Source organism: Corvus kubaryi, unplaced genomic scaffold, assembly GCF_017639235.1.
Source record: "Corvus kubaryi isolate FWS band 111438036 unplaced genomic scaffold, C.kubaryi_AGA036_p1.0 split2-37374, whole genome shotgun sequence".
NCBI lineage: Eukaryota > Metazoa > Chordata > Aves > Passeriformes > Corvidae > Corvus > Corvus kubaryi.
The window spans coordinates 4,826,539-4,842,079 of NW_024582082.1; the positions used below are offsets into that span (position 1 = coordinate 4,826,539).

General features: G+C 41.7%; 1 protein-coding gene across 2 annotated transcripts in view; it reads left to right on the forward strand.

The window, feature by feature from the left end:
• Positions 1-306: 306 nt before the first annotated feature.
• TRPC7 (transient receptor potential cation channel subfamily C member 7) overlaps positions 307-15,541 on the forward strand; it is a 74,807-nt gene continuing 59,572 nt past the window's right edge. The window contains exons 1-2 of one of the 2 annotated variants that reach the window (XM_042014713.1): positions 307-996; positions 8,477-9,254. In XM_042014713.1, the coding sequence (XP_041870647.1) occupies positions 995-996; positions 8,477-9,254 (780 nt within the window). In that variant the 5' untranslated portion in view covers positions 307-994. The remainder of the gene's footprint in view (positions 997-8,476; positions 9,255-15,541) is intronic. The other variant, XM_042014712.1, reaches the window with a different exon arrangement.

A 15,541-nucleotide genomic window follows, 5' to 3' on the forward strand; every position in this document is an offset into this window, starting at 1 on the left:
AGGTAAAGCAGGTGGGCAGGGGAGTTGCACCAGTGGGGAAGGACACAGAAGGTCATGGACTTGTAGAGGCCTGTGTGACTGGAGCTTCATGGGAGGCAGTGGGAGCATCCTGGGGGGTGATCAGGAGAAGAACACCTGCTCTTGCCACTTGGAATGGGGTGCAGAATGATGCCCCAGTGCTCCTGGATGCAGCTTGAAGTTGTTCTGGCAGCTCTCCTCTGCCACGGAAGGGAGGGGATTCATTGAATTGACTGATTATTTTGCATGTCGGTTTCACTCTCCCTTTCCCTCCACTCCTGGCACACACATACACACACGCCTTCTCTGCTACCTCCTAAAAGACAAAATCTCCTAGGTAAGGGACCAGACAATCTCAACCTGGGCACGGCAGATGGGGAGAAGCGGCTCCAACCACTCCCAGCAGAGGGGCGGCACAGCCGGATGAGGCAGGAGTGTGGCATGTGAGGGGGAAAACCCCCGACGGAGCCCCCCACCCGTTGGGCAGCCTGCAGGCAGCCCTGCCCTCTCCAGGAAGGTTCTCTCGCCACGCCTGCTCTGGGGCAGCCCTTGGGTACTCGTCCACCTCCGGCTGAGAAGGGGGCGCTCCCAAAACAGAATCGAATCCACACCTACAGGAGGACAACGGCGTGGGAAGAGGGGGAGGGAAGACGGGGAGAACAACGCAACTCTCATGCCAACCTCGCAGCCGGCTCTTCCTGCAGGAAGCGAATCCCGGGAGCTCCCGGGGAGCTCTGCCCCAGCAGCGCCGAGGGGATAAGGATGAGACGCCTCCTCGCCCGCGCCGGCGGCGGCTGCAGCACCGCGGACAGCGGCCGGCCCGTGCGGCCGCGCTGAGCGCTTCAGCACCGCGGACAGCGGCCGGCCCGTGCGGCCGCGCTGAGCGCTTCAGCACCGCGGACAGCGGCCTCGCGGACATGGGCGGCCGCGCCCGCCCCGCGCCCCGGCACTGAAGCGGAGCGGCCCCGACGCGCACATGTAAGATGCTGACCGGGGGTGGTGCCCTGCCCGAGCCGTTCTCCTCTCAGCTCCTTTAAGAAGCGCCCTGGCTCTAATGCCGCTCCTTACTTAGGCGCTGGGAAGTTTTGTGGGGCTTAGAGACGTGTCGGGGCGACTCGGTGTGTCCTGAGAGCCTGAGGATGGGCTGGTGAGAGTGAGGCGGGTTGGCTGCGTGTGGCAGTGGTTTGGCTTTTTACTCTTGGAATCTGTGCTTGGTTTCAGTGTAACGCAAAGGGCTTGTTGTTACCAGCCACATGGTTTGGAGCCACGCTGTTGTCTTCTTTTGTAGTTGGGTGAGATCTGTAAGGGGTTTCTTTTCGTGAAAGTAGTGTGGTCAAGGTGAAAAAAATTTAGAAAAAAAAAAGTGAACGGGGACACTGTATCATGCCTGTTGCAGCTTGCAGGGTCTAATGGTTGTCAGGAGTCCTTCTGTCCACGTTGTTTCCTGTCAAGAGATACCTATGAAGTGAGCATTGAAAAGGGTGCATCAGTAGGGAAAAACGAAATACAGCGAGAACAGAGATTACTAGTTCTTTTCAAAGCTTTTCTTTCTCTTTTTAATAGAACTGCTTGTTGAAAATCAGCGTTACACTGCCCCCTGCTTGAAAAATTACAGATTTTTCGTTGCTCTCATCACTAGTAAAAATTTATGAATGAACAGGTATTTCTCTGTTGTGTTCTCACTATGATCTGGGCCTGAGTTTTGAAGCACTTCAACAGTGAGACTGAATTATTCCTAGTTCCCAAAGCCAGATTGAAATAAAGGAAAAGTAGAACTCATTCTTTTCATGACAGTTCATTTGGTGGTCAAACATATTAATGAATGAACAATGGGAGAGAATGTAAAAATAGCCTTATTTTTGGTACACCTATTTTATGTGTTCTGTGATAAATTTGCAATAACTAGCCAACTTCACAACTATAGATTAAGGGGAAACAAGGAGGGACGGAAGGAAAAAAAAGTAACCTAGTATTTATTTTATAACACAAGAAGAACTTGAATAAAAGAACAAAGGTGACTATTTTTCAGTCGCTCCTGCTGTAAAAGTCTTCTGTTGGTCCATGACATTGCTTTGGGATGGGAAAGAAAATGCTGATGATTAGTGTATAAGAAAGAGGAGGGCGAGACAGCTGAAAAGCAGTGGATGTTTTTTTCTGCAAGATAGCTGGTAGAAAGCCAAATTCCACTTCCTTTTTTTTTCAAACCACAAGACAGTGCCTCCTTTCTAAAGGAGATCAGGGAGGATTTGAAAATGTAGATACTGGTAAAGATTTGGTGGTCTGTCCTAAATGTTTCTTGGCTGTTGTCCTCAGACCTTGTGCTTCATGACATGAAGATGTTGAAAGTGTTTGTGTGTGTCATTGATCAGCATTTTTTAATGGCATGAGAGGTCTGGTTTGTCTTCCTGAACATTCTCATGCTGCCATGCCCTAAAGGGATTTGAAAAGGTGTGGTTTTGCTGACTGCTCCTGTAATTCTACAAGGAGAAAGATCTGTTTCCAAATTTTTGTTTTATCTGTATGAGCAGTGGGAATGATGGGGAGGGGATATTGCTTCCTGCTACTGGTTTGTAGGGCTATGCTGCAAATGAATGGATATCTACCTGCATAGGCTAAAAAATTCTATTAATTACATCTAAAAATCTATTATTAAAAAAATCTAATAGTACATCCTAGACATGTACTCAACTTTTCATGTAGGAGAATGGTCACATTGCTGACAGTATTGAATTGGGGTTTTCAATGTTGGCCACAATCCAAGAATAAATGAAGTGGCACTTCAGCTTTTCAAAGCATAGAAAACTTCAGAAAAAGCTGCTGTCCATCAAGGCAGCCATCCCAAATTATACTGAGTCTGTTTACATAGTAAATCAGCAATATGGGAAAAAGGATACTTAAAAGTCTTGTCTTACAGGAAAAAAACCTTGACTTAAGGTAAGATTTAGAAGGCTGATCAAGATATTGGAGAAAAAGGGGATATCAGAGGACTCTGGTAATACAAGCCCGTGCAGCATTTGGAATAGCCAGAGTAGCCTATTGCATACAGGATAATAAATGTATACAGTTGTGTTCAGTCTGCACTCCTCTGAAGTCTGGAGTATACTTCAAAATAAGTTGCAATTTTTAATTAAAAGATTAAACATCCTACTGTTTTTACTCCGAACAATTTGAATTACTCTTTTAAATGGATTGATTTCTATATCAATTTGTGTTTGCTTTTAGAACCCAACTTCCTTGGTTTTTGTTCGTGTTTATAGCATGTCTTGGCTGGCCAGGTTTTCTGTGTGGAACTAAGGGTTAACAGAGAAAAATGGTCCATTTGATGTATAAGAGCTGTGTCAATTCCAAAGAGGCCTCAGGGAGTCTGCAGCCTTTATGTGCCCTGATTCTTTTCAGAAGTATTGATGTAAGTAGAAAGAAAAATAATAAGTAAAGTGTCAATTTGACAGTTTCTGAGGCTCTGCAGGAACCGAGGGCAGTGCTTTCAAAATGGCTTTCAGAAACTGAAATTTTCTTTTCAACAAGGCAGAGGCAATGTCTCATCAAAGCCTGCTCTGATGGGTGCTTACAGAGCTTATAGAGCATAGTAATGGTTACGTATCTGAAGACTCTTCTGTAGTTTCTGGACAAAGAGGGCCATTGAAAGGGCACAGGGAGACTCCTGCCAACCTCTCTCCACTTAGGGAAAGCAAACCCAAAGTGTAGTCAGAGACCATAAGTTCCTAAAGCTGCCTTTGTAAATGTCCTGCTCAATTTTTAGGCTTAAAGACAAGTAAAGGTTGATATCACTTGAGAATTCCAGAATTGCTGCAGTTCCTAATACCTATTGATTTCAGTATCTTTTATAGACTTCAGATGTTTTAAAAACTCAAGCAGGTACTATTCAGCCTCTCCTATACACTTTTAAAACTCTGGTTCAAAGTCATCTGTAAGAGCTCCAATTCAGCCTTTTAAGGCACTTGGGCCTTTGAATATTTTCTCCAAGCCCCAGCTCCAGGTGGTAGCCCTGCCCTTCCATAGGTTTTTGTGTGGGACTAGAGAGGCAGCAGAAGGTCTTGAATGGCAGAGTCGGGAGCACTGTGGAAAGGAAGGTCAGGGAGAGGCCATTTGCTGGAATAAGCTCGAAATGAAGCAGTTCAACTTCTTTCCTATGTCCACCCTGTCCTACACATCAGCACTCAGACCAGTTAAGAGAGTGTGGTTGAGGAAAAAAAAGCAGAGTTTCAGCTTCAGTGTGTTTCCAATGCCACCACGTTAAGAACAAATGTCATGTTATGCCATGTTCCCCTCTCAGACACTGAGTGTCTCAGCACCAAGTACTGTCAGAGCCAATTGCAAGGACCTGCTCTTAGTCACTTTAATTAGAAACTGAAACACTCCCACAGGAAGATTTGTTATGAGCTAAATCACCTTTCAGAAAGAGCTGTTCTTCTCCACTCCCCACAGGAGTCCAGACATCTTGTGGCTCCCACAGCCATGGAAAGCTGGATGTGCTTTGCTGCAAGCGGTACTCAGGCCCTGAAATTTTTTATTTTCATTTCCCAGACCATTTTCTCTCCAACAGCACTGCATGCATTGGCATCCTTTCCTAGAAAACACAGTATTTAACTGCAGTGCCTGATGAGTTTGATCACTAGTTGTCTCAATAAAATATGCAAATACAGTCATTTCAATCCAAAGCACCTTTGAAGAAAAATGGTAAGATAAATGCAATCAAGTTACAATTACTTTTATTAAGAAAGCACATTACACACGCTCAGTAAATATGATTAGTTCTAAATCTGCCTGTGTGTAACTGAAAAGCAGAACAGAACAAGGTGCTGAGTGCAGTTGTGACATTGCAGTAGGGTTCAGTTTCCAAGAGCTTCAGCTGCTGCATACTTCACTCTTTGCACTACTGCTTCTCTTGTCATGATTCAGTGCTCAGGTCAAGCACAATTGTAACTTTTTTTTCAGAACAGGGTTTGATAGCTGAGCATTTCTATTGAAATTATTCGAAGTTAAAAGTGTAATTTTTTATTCATCTCTACATCTCTATAAAGATGGTAAAGTATAATAGCTGAGATATTGATCTCCTCTGCTGATGGCCAAGATGGGGGGGGGGTCATAATTCATCTGAGGTGAAGCCCTCTGAATGATGGTGCTCTTGCCCTTACCTGCAGGGAGTGTAGATCAACTCTGTGCTGTAGGGAAATCCCTGCAGAACATTTATTTCAGGATAAATATTGGATAGTCATTATCTCTTTGAAGAGCAGGTGTGCTTTCCTGTTTCCTCTTTTTCTGATGCAATTTCTGTTTTTAGAAACTGTGTATGAAACCAGTGTTCTCTCTGAATTGAAGAAAGTGAAATGAAGGTCCTTTGTTTTTGGCACGTTATTACATATACAACAAACAGGTGTGAATTAGCTCTAGGTCAAACTCTAACCTCTTTTGCAGGCAAAAATCTTAGAACTAGGCCAACAGCAAAATTTTATGTGGGTTTATGTTTACTTTGGGTGTAATTATAAGGTTATCTGTCCCATCTATCTGGGTTGTCCTTCAGAGGTAATAACATACCTAAAGAGAAAAGTTTTTCTAACAAAAAAAAAGAATAAAGTATCAAGAACTGTTCTTCTACATCAGGGAAAATATCTAATAGATTCGTCACTGTTGAAAATTATAGATCTTTCTGAGTTTCTTCAAGTATTGACACTTAAGTATAACAACAAACATAAGGTTGCCAAATATCTTACTGTGCATGGGTTTGGATATCAGAAAAGCCCAGTGGAATTCCTCCAGCTTGAAGCAGCTAATAAAATTAATTGTCCTAAAATATTCATGCATGTGCAATGCTCCTGCACTCAAGGGTGATCACTGAGCACCTACCAGAGCTGGACTGGTTTCCACGTGATCCCAGAAATGATGGCTTAAGTCATCACCAGCTCATCCTTTCAAGTTGCTTAACATTTTAAAAGATTTAATTCAACATTCAGGAGCTCCCAAGGCTGTAAATGTGCAAAGTGCTTTCTGGTTCTGTAACTCCTCATTTAACAAAGTCACAGTTGAGAAGTGTTTATTTGCATGTATAGTCCTTGCTTGAACTCAGCAAGGTTTCACTACATGTTTAAAACTTAAATGCTGTCCTGAATAGCTAAGGACAGGAGCTCCAGTTTAAAGAAGCACTTGTGCATATGGTTAAAAACTTCATTTTAACCACATGTTGCTCCTCCTGGCATCACTGGAACTGCTTCTGAGATGAAAGCTAATTGCTGAGGAAAATATATGTATGTATGCATATATGTTTCCAAAATTTGGACTCCACTGAAACCAATGAAACTTAAAATTTTGACTTCAAAGGGTCCCCAAATTTACCCCAGGCATTTTTCTGCTTTAGGAAACTCTGTATCTCTGTCAGATGTTAATTGCATACTTTATTTATTTAGATGTTATTGTTTTCTCTTATAGTGAACTTCATGCAGTCTAGGGAATTAATTCACTTAACCATATCTCCTTCATTATTCTTGTATCCCTCATTTCTGTGTGCTTCTTCAACTTCAAACCATGTTGGAAGGAAATAGTTTTAAGATTCATACAGCACTTTACCTCTCTGTGGAGCCTGAGATGTTATGTTCAGTTCCTACTAGCTTTTATTAAGTTGTTACACTGATGCATCAAAGCTTAGGAGGAGAGATTCTCAATTACGAACCTCTTTTTCAACCTTGTGTGGTCACAAATTTGATTTCTTAGGATTTGTTTACATTTTAATGTAACTTCTAAAAAATTGCTGTAAAATTTGTTTGAAACTCTTCAGTACTAGCTTTCTGTTCCACATCAGTACAAAAGCAATGAATTAAAATGATAGATACCTGTGTATATGTTAGTTCCATAAGAACAGCTACCTTGAGAATTTCTGTGTCTCAGATCTTTAGGTATTTTGGGTTTCTGATAACCCTGTGTTTTACCAGGTTCTTGCTGCTTCCTTTACTCCTTTGTTACCTGTTCTTGGAGGCAATGCATCTACTCCACTTTGTCTTCTGGCACAGTTCCCTCTCATCACTCACTGCAGCATTTTCCAACTTCTGTAGTATTTCTTCAGAGCAACACATGAACTTTTCGTTGACTGAAGGTCATAACCGACTTGGAGAACAGATGGAGTGTGGAAGGATGAACCTTTGCCACCCACTGAGCATTAACACCTGCTTATTTGTTACATCTGTCCACTGCAGCTCAGAGGCTCCTGAAGATTTTACCCAAGTGATTTAGGACTTGCTATTGGCCTGAGTGCAAATGCTGTCTGTGAAAGAGGTGTTTTTACATTTTTACTCAGGCTGCACATTCTATGGGCTTTGGATGGCAATTAACTCTGCATGCTTAGACTCTAAAAGACACTATGAATTTGCTGAAATTCTGCTGCAATAAAATTTTAAAGAAGAGCAACATTGAGAGCACTGAATGCAAAGTGTGAATGTTTTAAAGGCACAAATACATTTAGGATCTCAGTTAATTTCTTACAACAGTGTGTTTTCTCACCCATGTGACCAATTGCACATAGCATAGCTTTCTTTGGGACTTCCAGAGAAGGTGGAATAAGAATAGTTTGTCTTCATCTCACCAGCTCCAAGTGAAGGGCATTTCAGCCACGTAATCAGTGGGGAAATTAATGACCCTTTTCTCCTGCCCTCTGTTTGTGGTGAGAGATCTGTATCTTGTCTTTCTGCAGTAGCTCTCTAAAAGGTGCTTACTGGGGACTGATGTGACACTACATCAAGAGTTATTCCTGTGTTTTTCTAGACTCTCCCCTGAATCTGGGTACTTGTATTTGGCGTAGCTGCCAACTGTATTTCACTAAGAAATTAGATAGATCATTATTAAACTGCTCTAGATCAGGAAACAGAAACATGGTATTATGTACCATGAAAAAAAGCAGGGAATGAATAAGTGGCTTGCTTGTACCAGCTGAATCTTAGCAGAATATGCAATATAATTATCCTTGTTACCACATGTTTAAAATTAGAAACATGGTTTTTAACTTTATGGAACATAGTTTATTGGCCTGATCCAAGGTCTATTGACAGGAGAGAGTCCTGCTAACTTTCTTTAGGGCTTGTGCCCTCAAGGACAAAATTCAAGAAGAGTAATTCAGAGAAATAATGTCCTGTGTATATGAATCCTAGATATGATGTAATGAAATTCTAAACAATACAAATGGAAAATTATGTGTTCAAGCATTTCTTTTTCTATTTATCAAGTCAAGAATATGCTGAGTATCCTTGTTGCAATCAGAAAGGGTGAACAAATCACAGGAGAGCTTGTCTTTTGTTCAGAAGCTAATCTTCATTCCACATGTGTCCTAAATGATTATTAGTAACTGGCTCAGGCCAGATCTGGTCACAATGACACATTTCCAACCTTATTTCAGGTTCTGTGAAATTATGACTCTGCCAGAGTATAACCAACATTCCTTTCTGGTTTTCTGCAGGTTGAGACACAGCAATTCTAAAGACATGCATCGGAGGCACGCGACCCTTCGGGAGAAGGGCCGGCGCCAGGCCATCCGTGGCCCTGCCTACATGTTCAACGAGAAAGGCACCAGCCTCACTGCAGAGGAGGAACATTTCCTCGATTCTGCAGAATATGGCAACATTCCTGTTGTGCGAAAAATGCTGGAGGAATCCAAAACCTTGAACTTCAATTGTGTCGATTACATGGGACAAAATGCCCTCCAGTTAGCGGTAGGGAATGAGCATCTGGAAGTGACAGAGCTGCTCCTCAAGAAGGAGAATCTCGCTCGAGTCGGGGACGCACTTTTGTTAGCCATCAGCAAAGGATACGTGCGCATTGTCGAAGCAATATTGAACCACCCAGCCTTCGCACAAGGACAGCGTCTCACACTCAGCCCTCTCGAGCAGGAACTGAGGGATGATGATTTTTATGCTTACGATGAAGATGGAACTCGGTTCTCCCATGACATTACCCCCATCATACTTGCTGCCCACTGCCAGGAGTATGAAATTGTTCACATCTTACTTCTAAAAGGCGCACGGATTGAAAGGCCACATGACTATTTTTGCAAGTGCAATGAATGTATGGAAAAGCAGAAGAAAGACTCCTTTAGTCACTCTCGCTCAAGAATGAATGCCTACAAAGGATTAGCCAGTGCTGCTTATTTGTCTCTGTCCAGTGAAGACCCTGTCCTTACTGCTCTAGAGCTTAGCAATGAATTGGCCAGGCTAGCCAACATTGAAACTGAATTTAAGGTAACTCACCACTGTGCCTTTTTCCTTGGGCTGAGAGTGTTCAGGCTATTGTGTGGTTTACATGTTTGATCAAATTTTGGGTTGCTGTTTGAGGGGTGGGGGAGTAAGAGAGACTGGCAGAGACTGCCAGGTGTGTTAGCTATGCACAGAGTCAGATCACTGTCATTCTCCAGTTCATAAATGCTTGGAACTGAACATTGCATATTACAGCAGAAGCTTAAGTTTCTGTGTTGCACACTGGGATTGCTGAGAATCTCTAGCTGGCAGCAGGAATAAAAATTAGATTATTCCAAAAATGGAGACTCATTTTTTGTAAAAAAGGTAAGTCTTTTTAATTGAGCAATCTATTTCAGAGGCAGAGTTCTAGAGGCTGTTTTAAGAATCCAGTACATCTAGTTCTGCTACAATGATAAAAGGTATAAATCAAGACATTTTGGTCCTCTGTAAAATAATTTAAACTGCATTGCCTCTTAATGTTTTGCTGCTGCAACTATACATGATGAATTTCACGAAAAACAGGAAAAGAGAAACAATCAATAAATTGTTATGAAGTTTATCATCATGCCAAATACAGCAGTGTGGCTTGTGGAACTCTCTTACAAGTTATTTGAGATTTCCATTATCATAATGAGTTTGTAAATGTCCAATGCCATTTGCAGTATTTCTCTAAGTCATTTACATGACATAAAGGGCATTTTCTCCCTTTCTAAAATAAACTAGTCATTAAACCCATCATTTTCAGTGGCTCAGCCATCAACATAAGGCTGTTCTCTGACTTATGGCTATTGTGCAGCTACAATCATGATCAGTGACTCTGGGGTAATAGAGTCCACGTTGTGAGTACACTGGGGTAGGATGCTCACCAGGAATCCATGATTTCCAATTTGGAAAACTGTTCATGTGTTAAAGCATCTATTTCAGGATTTGTGGCCCTATACTACGAAGGCCTAGGGAGGAGACCATCCCCCTGCACTGGGCACTGGGGAGGCCGTCTTGAATCCTGGGTTGGTTTTGGGCCCCTCACTCCACGAAAGACATTGAGGTTCTACAGCAGGTCCAGAGAAGGGCAAGGGAGCTGGGGAAGGGTCTGGAACAGAAGTCTGATGAGGAGCAACTGAGGGGGCTGAGCCTTGAGAAAAGGAGGCTCAGGGGGCACCTTCTCACTCTCTACAGCTCCCTGAGGGGAGCCAGGTGGGGGTTGGTCTTTTCTCCCAGGTAACAAGCAACAGGAGAAACAGCCTCAAGTTGTGCCCAGGGGAGGTTTAGACGGGATATTAGGAAAAATCTCTTCACAGAGAAGGGGGTCAAGCCCTGGGAGAGGTTCCCCACAGAAGTGGCTGAGTCACCAATCCTGAAGGGATTTAAGAGATGTGTAGATGTGTCACTTGGGGACGTGGCTTAGTGGTGCCCTTGGCAGTGCTGGGTTTACAGCTGGATCTTAGAGGGCTTTTCCAACCTAAATGGTTCTATGAATCTATGCTCTCCAATTGAAAAGTAAGAAGAAAACATATTCTCGGGCTTTAAAACACTTTAGTAACCCTCTAACAGGAAAAAATTCCCAAACCACTGAGATCTCTGGGCAATAAAATCAGGGTAAGATTTTGCAAACTCTTTTTCCTCATTTCTATCAGAATGCAAGGACACAATAACTTGAAGGGGAAGTTTCATTTGGATTCAGTCTCAGTGAAGCAACCTCACTGGGCTCAGTGAATCCAACTGCTTGCTCCAGTGTGAAGCCATTAGGCTCATGCCCACACTTAACAACATTAATATCTCATTAATGCTCCAGCTTCTTCTCATAGAAAACTATGTATTGAGTGGAGCATGAGCAGCCTCAGCATTGCATGCCTGTCAGTCTTGATAAGTGTCTTGCCACAGAAGAGTAAATGTTTCTACCAGAATCCTTCCTTTTGTTCCTGGAGCTGCCAGCAGCATCAATACTGGCACTGGCAGGTACACAAATCCTCCAGGAGCAAACCAGCAATCAAATGCTGAAGAGTTTCATGGTGGTTATATCTCTGCACTGGCAAATGGATGGGAATAAATCAATACCAGAAAAAACCCCAGCACATTAGAAACCATTTGCAAAATGACTGCATTTCCAGGTTTTCCATGTTCATTGTCTTATTGGAAGGTTCTGTGCAACACATCCATACATGTTAGTGAAGTACCTACCCCTACCATTAGTTTACTTCAAAGATTTCACATTCCTTTAGTGTATTAATTCTTCCAGAAATTAGAAATTTCTCAGGATTCTAATGTATTCTCACTGTAGCAAAAAAACTCCAGAGGTATGTATTTATGTAAAAATATTTATTCTTATTAACATAATCAGTGTGATGTGAAATAGGGTATTAATAAAACAGTGGGGGTTTTTTCACAGAACATGACAATTTAAGAATTTATTTTGAGGAAAGAACACAATTGCTGAAAATGTATTTAAGAAGCCCACAAATGAAGAAGATTTATGAAATTAGACAAGTTGTAGAGGGCTTTCTTTGTGACTAAAATAGTACTTTCCCAGAATCTTAACTTGTTTGATTCCTAAAGTTCTATAATTAAAATTGGCTCAACAGATTTATAAAATGATCACTTTGGATTATTTAAGAACATTATTTAAAAATGATACGCAATTGCAGCAATACAGTTTTCAGGAGGTACAAAGAGTCCTTGAAACGGAAAGACACAAAATTTTAATAATGTAGGTGGACAAATAGTAATTTAGTAACCTCTAAAGAAACTCCTACCATGAGCTAATTAAAATATAAATGCAGTGCCTCTTGCCTGCTGCTTGCTGCCCCAAATCTCTTATGCAATAGCACCTTTCAGCACATCAAAATGAGAAGCCAATACATGTGCTATGTTTTTAGAGAACATGAATTTTTTTAAGCAAGTTGCCTCTTTGTACAGAGAAATGTGAAACAAAACAGCCACATGAACCACTTTAAAGGAGAAAACTTGTGTTACCTGTGGTTGGCCAGTTTATCCATTCTTTTGGTTTTTTACAATGGCAGAAGCTGAATAGATTTTTTCTCACTCTAAATTGCTAAGATTCAGTAATATGCTGCAGATCTGATGAAACAGCTTTGCAAAACATTCCCCAGAAAAGTTTTCATATTAATTGGAGAAAAAAAAATTGCTGTGAAATATGTAGCCCATTAATCCAGAAATAGGTAAGGCCCTTTCCCCAAAGTAAAATGAAAAATAAGGAACCAATTGTTTCTATGAAAATACATGTAGGAATGGGGTAGGTGGGACACCCCTAGGAGATGGACTTCAGAAAAGAGAGAAGTGAACATCAGAGTCCCTGTGTATGTTTGCAGATCTTTATGCAAGGATATTCTCCTGTAGTGGAGGCAGCCCAAGTTGAAAAAATTACCTTAATGAAGCACTTTTTCAGTTTTGTATATCCCACTTGAAAGCTGAGAATTAAGAACCAGTTCATGACTGTCTCTCTGTTTCTAGTTTTCATTTTGTGTTTTAAAAAACCAAAAAAGCATCCACTGGAGCAAAGGCAGTAGAGATCGGGGGCCTCATTTAGTCCACAGGATGGGTCCCTTCATCTGTATTGCTCTTGGAAAAACACAGAAAGAGAGGATCCTGTGGGGATTGAAGGGTTCCAAGTGACCATGCTTCTGCAGAGTGTACGAACAACTGGGTGGGAAACTGAGGGGCACATCAATTAAAAAATCAAAAGTACAATTAAGACAGAAATATAGAACAAAGTTAATGTGGTTTGTAGTTTTCCACAAAGGGTGAAAACCAGACATTAGGCTAGTGATTAATATGTGAATCTGTTTTGAGGGGAAAAGCATTTATTGTCAGCCTAGCAGAGCTAGGATCCCTCTAGTCCACACCGGAAGAATTCTCTTCTCTCATTCTCCCTTTTTTACTCAAAAACCCCATTGCTGTACATTCCAATTTCTTTAAAAGCTTGCAGATCTTGGACCTCAGTCATAAAGCAAATAATTCTTCTGCCATCTACCAGAGGATTCTGTTTGTTCTGCTCATATAAATAACCCTTATGTCACTTGTAGTATGAATAACACAGCCAGGATTTGTCCATCTGAACCAGTGATCACCCCTGAGCCAGGCTGATGAGAATTGCTCTCCTCCTTGGTCCAGAGAAATCAATCTCCCTCATGTCAGCCTGGTGTGAAAGCATATGCAGATGTCTGCACAGTTGCCAGCTGTTCACAGCCAGGTGACTCATTTCGAAGACTGGAATATTAAAAGCAGAGTCAACAGAATCGTTTTTATATGTCCATCAAAAGCCTTAGGAGATTGAATTTCTAGCAACCGGCCTGCAGGAAATGCCCTTGAAAGTGTCTTTAATAGCAGCATCAGGCTTAATATTACTGTCCACATTTAGGAAACTGAGTGAAACGCAGAATAATAGTTCTGTTTACTTTTCCTAAAGCAGTGTACTCCTGGCTGTGTACTCCTTTCTCTGGCGAGATCCCCCTCCACAGCCAGGACTGTTTTACAGCATTGCATGCTCTCAAATTAGACCACATATTTGTGTATGTCAGGAAACATCCTTGTGATGAAGTAAATCAGGCAATCCGGACAAATCAAATTAGAGACTTGCAAAGGAGGCTTAGGAAAGATCTCACCAACCATAAGCGGTAAATCAGATCTCAGCTCCTCTTGATTAAAATGTTACTAAAAGCAAGATCAAAATCACCACCTGGAAGACATATGGTGTGTGGTCTTTGTTTACTGCTCCCACCAACATTGTCAGGGTATTTACTACAGTGTAATGTTTTGTTTCTCATTCCCATGCTTCTTTGCTGTCGCTTTTCCGCTCACAGTTGTCTTTTCTCTAAAAGCTGCTGGGATCCAAAAGCAGGTCCTGGCAGTGAACCTGCTCTCATGTGCAGGTGAGCATCACGTCCAGGCTCAGCTGGCTGAGGGACTGCAAGTGGCTGTGGGATGGGTGGCTGGCAGGGCAGCAAGTCAAGCGTGTGGATGCCCGCAGGGATGTGCCTGCTGGGAGCTGCCTCTTGTTCCATTGGGGCTGCAGTGATGCAAAGCAGCTGAGGCTCAGATCCCTGCATTCTCATGGTGTTCAAAGAAGAACAAAACAGCCCTTGAGACTCAATGGCTTGTAGCTGTTAGGGATGATCTGGCATTCCTCTTGCCTCAGTAAGTCAACTCCAACTTTTCTTCTGCCTAACTACAAATTGTTAACTTCACAGGATACGCTTAACTTAAACATCTTAAGGGAAATTACTTTGACAATTTTCTTGGTATTTCTGGCTCCATGCTGCATGGTGTTAAGAAAATCATTATTGGACTCTTGGTTTTTTGAAATGAGTGATAAAAACCAGAAAATGGCAGAAAACACTGAAGAGTAAAATAGTAGGAAGTGGACTTGTGAGAATGGAGGATAGCAGTGAACTTGGAAAGAGAATACTTGAAAACCATCAGACTGTAAACCAGCAAGGCTGCAATTTTAAACTCTGCTTCCTACCCAGGCTGCACAGACTCTTGGATTTGTTTGCTCTCAGGACTGACTGATGGGAGCAGGTGCCGGCAACTCCTCTCCCACTGAAACCAGAAACTGGCATGGGAACCTCCCTAATTAGCCTCATGAACATTCTTGTAAATCTCTCACTTAATATTTCTGCTCTGACCCGTTCTTCCTTGAGTGATCCTTTAATCTTTTCTTAATTTCTGGCCTCAGCATATTCTCTGGTAGACATCCTGCTTCTGTTATGTTTGGGAATGCTTTTTATGACTCATGTTTAATATTTCAGCAAGCTGCTCTTACAGGCTTTAGTGTGTTTATATGGCATTTGTTTAGGTTTTCACTTAATTTTTCAGAAATTCTGTTCTTTTCTGTATTTTTCTTCCAGACAGGATTTACATATTTTAAAGAGATGTATTTTTACTCAAGCAGCTTTCATTTTTTTTGTCATGTTTCACTTTGCTGGGTTTTAAGAAGAGAAGGCAGAAGGGAACTTCAGAAATTTGGTCTGGTATGCAGAATGTATTCATTGCCTTTTTCTTCTGTTTTTATTTTCTGCTGCACAGCTCTCAGTCTAACCTAGTGCCTGTTTTGAAAATCAAGCATCACCAATATAAATACTTATGAATATATGAACAGTCACTACTCCCAAGTGATTTTTTTTTTTTATATGAACTTTTTCAGGTCAGTGTTTAGTGAGAATATTATTTTTTTTCTTAGGGATGGAGTCAGGGATGTGGTTTGGTGGTTTTTAACCTTTAAAAAGAAGTGATCTTTTTTTCCTCTCTCACCTATAAGCCAATTTTCCCCACTG